Source organism: Pygoscelis adeliae, unplaced genomic scaffold (assembly GCF_000699105.1).
Source record: "Pygoscelis adeliae isolate BGI_AS28 unplaced genomic scaffold, ASM69910v1 Scaffold917, whole genome shotgun sequence".
Taxonomy (NCBI): domain Eukaryota; kingdom Metazoa; phylum Chordata; class Aves; order Sphenisciformes; family Spheniscidae; genus Pygoscelis; species Pygoscelis adeliae.
This window is the reverse complement of record NW_008825097.1, coordinates 110,743-112,603: the sequence shown is the minus strand read 5'-3', so window position 1 is coordinate 112,603 and position 1,861 is coordinate 110,743. Positions and strand designations below refer to the sequence as shown.

At 45.1% G+C, this 1,861-nt stretch overlaps 1 protein-coding gene across 1 annotated transcript in view; it reads right to left on the bottom strand.

Annotated features, from left to right (window-relative positions):
* TTC25 (tetratricopeptide repeat domain 25) overlaps positions 1-1,559 on the bottom strand; it is a 19,501-nt gene extending 17,942 nt beyond the window's left edge. The window contains exon 1 of the mRNA XM_009327023.1: positions 1,536-1,559. Coding sequence (XP_009325298.1) covers positions 1,536-1,559 — 24 coding nt within the window. The remainder of the gene's footprint in view (positions 1-1,535) is intronic.
* Positions 1,560-1,861: the final 302 nt, after the last annotated feature.

Here is a 1,861-nt window from a genome sequence, read left to right as displayed (position 1 = left end):
ATCTGACGGTTCCAGGAACTGTGAAATGGCTGTTTTCCAGCTCTTCTGTTTGCCACCTGCAAACACCTGCTGTTTATCTTGCTGCTCTGGAAATTCTCTTCCTTTTGTATGGGCTTCTCTTTTCTCTCTATTAAACTACACTTGTTGTCTGCCATAGTGTCTAAAGACTGAAAACTTATGTGCATCCTGAATATATTGTTTGTAGATCTCTCTATTAGTGTTGTTTCCTTCACTGGGTTTGGAGCTCAGAATATCAGCTCTGCTGTCTAACGCTGTTATTCAAGCCCTGTAGAGTTTTCATACGAGGCTTCTGTACAAACACGCAGAAATCGCGCTCTCCATCCTCCAGCTAGCAGTGCTCTTCCTACCGTTAGCAGCTCTGCTTGAAGTGGGACCCGATATGAAGGACAGCCGCAGCCGGGAATCCTGCCTCACCATGCAGGCGGGAGTACGCACTGCTACTGTCCGCTCTGCAAGTGATGTGGGGAAGGACTTGAGGAATAAACTTGTTAAGGACCTTCCCCAAGGCTGCAGAATACGATGGTCTTTAAAGACAGGATTCCAAATACCCTGCTTCTGGCACTAGATGCTTACCAGGGTGTTTCCAGCCCGTCTGCTGCTCTCCGTTAGCCAGACTTAACTCGGCTCGTAGTCTGTCCCCCTCCCTGGCTGCTGCTTCGTTCTCAAAGGCTCCATGTCTGCAGGGAACCTTCTCCAGAGCTGGGCGTTCAACGCGCTTACTGCCTGAGCGAGTGCGCCTGCTTGCATCACACCAGAACGGTGCCAGGCATTTCATAATGCACAGCATTGAAGTATTTTGACCCGTGAAGTTGGCCGACTGCTGCAGGGCCTCTTCCCTCGAGCCCTCTCTCTGTCCTCTGATGAAAGCATGTGTGTTTGCCAGGTGGAAGCTGATGTAACTTTTCATGCTGCTGTGGGCTGAAAAGACTGGCTGATCTTGAACTGTGTTAATAAATGACCTGGGATGGAGGGGGAAGGTTGCTTTACAGTGTAGTTCTGTTGGCATAATTCTTGGGAGAGAGGGCATGAAATCTTTACTGGAGAGTGAGTCCTTTTCTCCCAACAAAAGCATCGCTCAGGTATGATTGGAGTATGGTACTGATCCAGATCTAAAGTAAATTGCATGCATGAGCACCATGTTCTGTACGAACACAAACTGGTAAAGCTCATACAGTTATACCTCTGAGACCAGAAAGGGTTTAAAGAAAAATAAACTAAATCAATGTCTTAATTTTTTTTTCTCCCCTTGCAGAGTAGACCGTATTGTGCTGAGCAGTGCCACATCATCCGATCTCTTTGGGAGTCAAGGAGACTTTACCTGGGTTCTGTTGTCAAGAAAGTCTCTTCTCGTCTCCCCATCTTTTTTTTTCTTTGGACTGTATTGCGGTTTTCCCTTCAGCTAGTTGCTAGTGTGTTGGGGCGGATGTATCAGTTGTGTCACAGCAAACACAACATCTAGCTCTCTAATCCTTGTCTAGCTTGTCACTATCATACTATTTTTCTTTTGTCAATACACTCGAGAAACTTTCCTCAAGCATAATTTTTTTTTTTTTTCATATTTCGTAGGTGATGTTTTGAGGGAATAAGTGCTTCTGAGCCCTTGAAAATGTGATCTAATCCTTTTTTCTTACTTGGTCTGAACTTGCTAGTGGAGGCTGAAAACCAGCACTTTTAAAATCAGTGGTTATGGATGATGATATAAAGGTCTCTGTGTTGTAGGGAAGCTGTTGGGGGTGGAGGGTTGTTTGGGTTTTTTTAGAGCCTCAGTAAATGAACACAAATCATTCATGGAAATCAGTGACACTTTCAGAAATAACTTATTCTTATACCAGTAACCCAC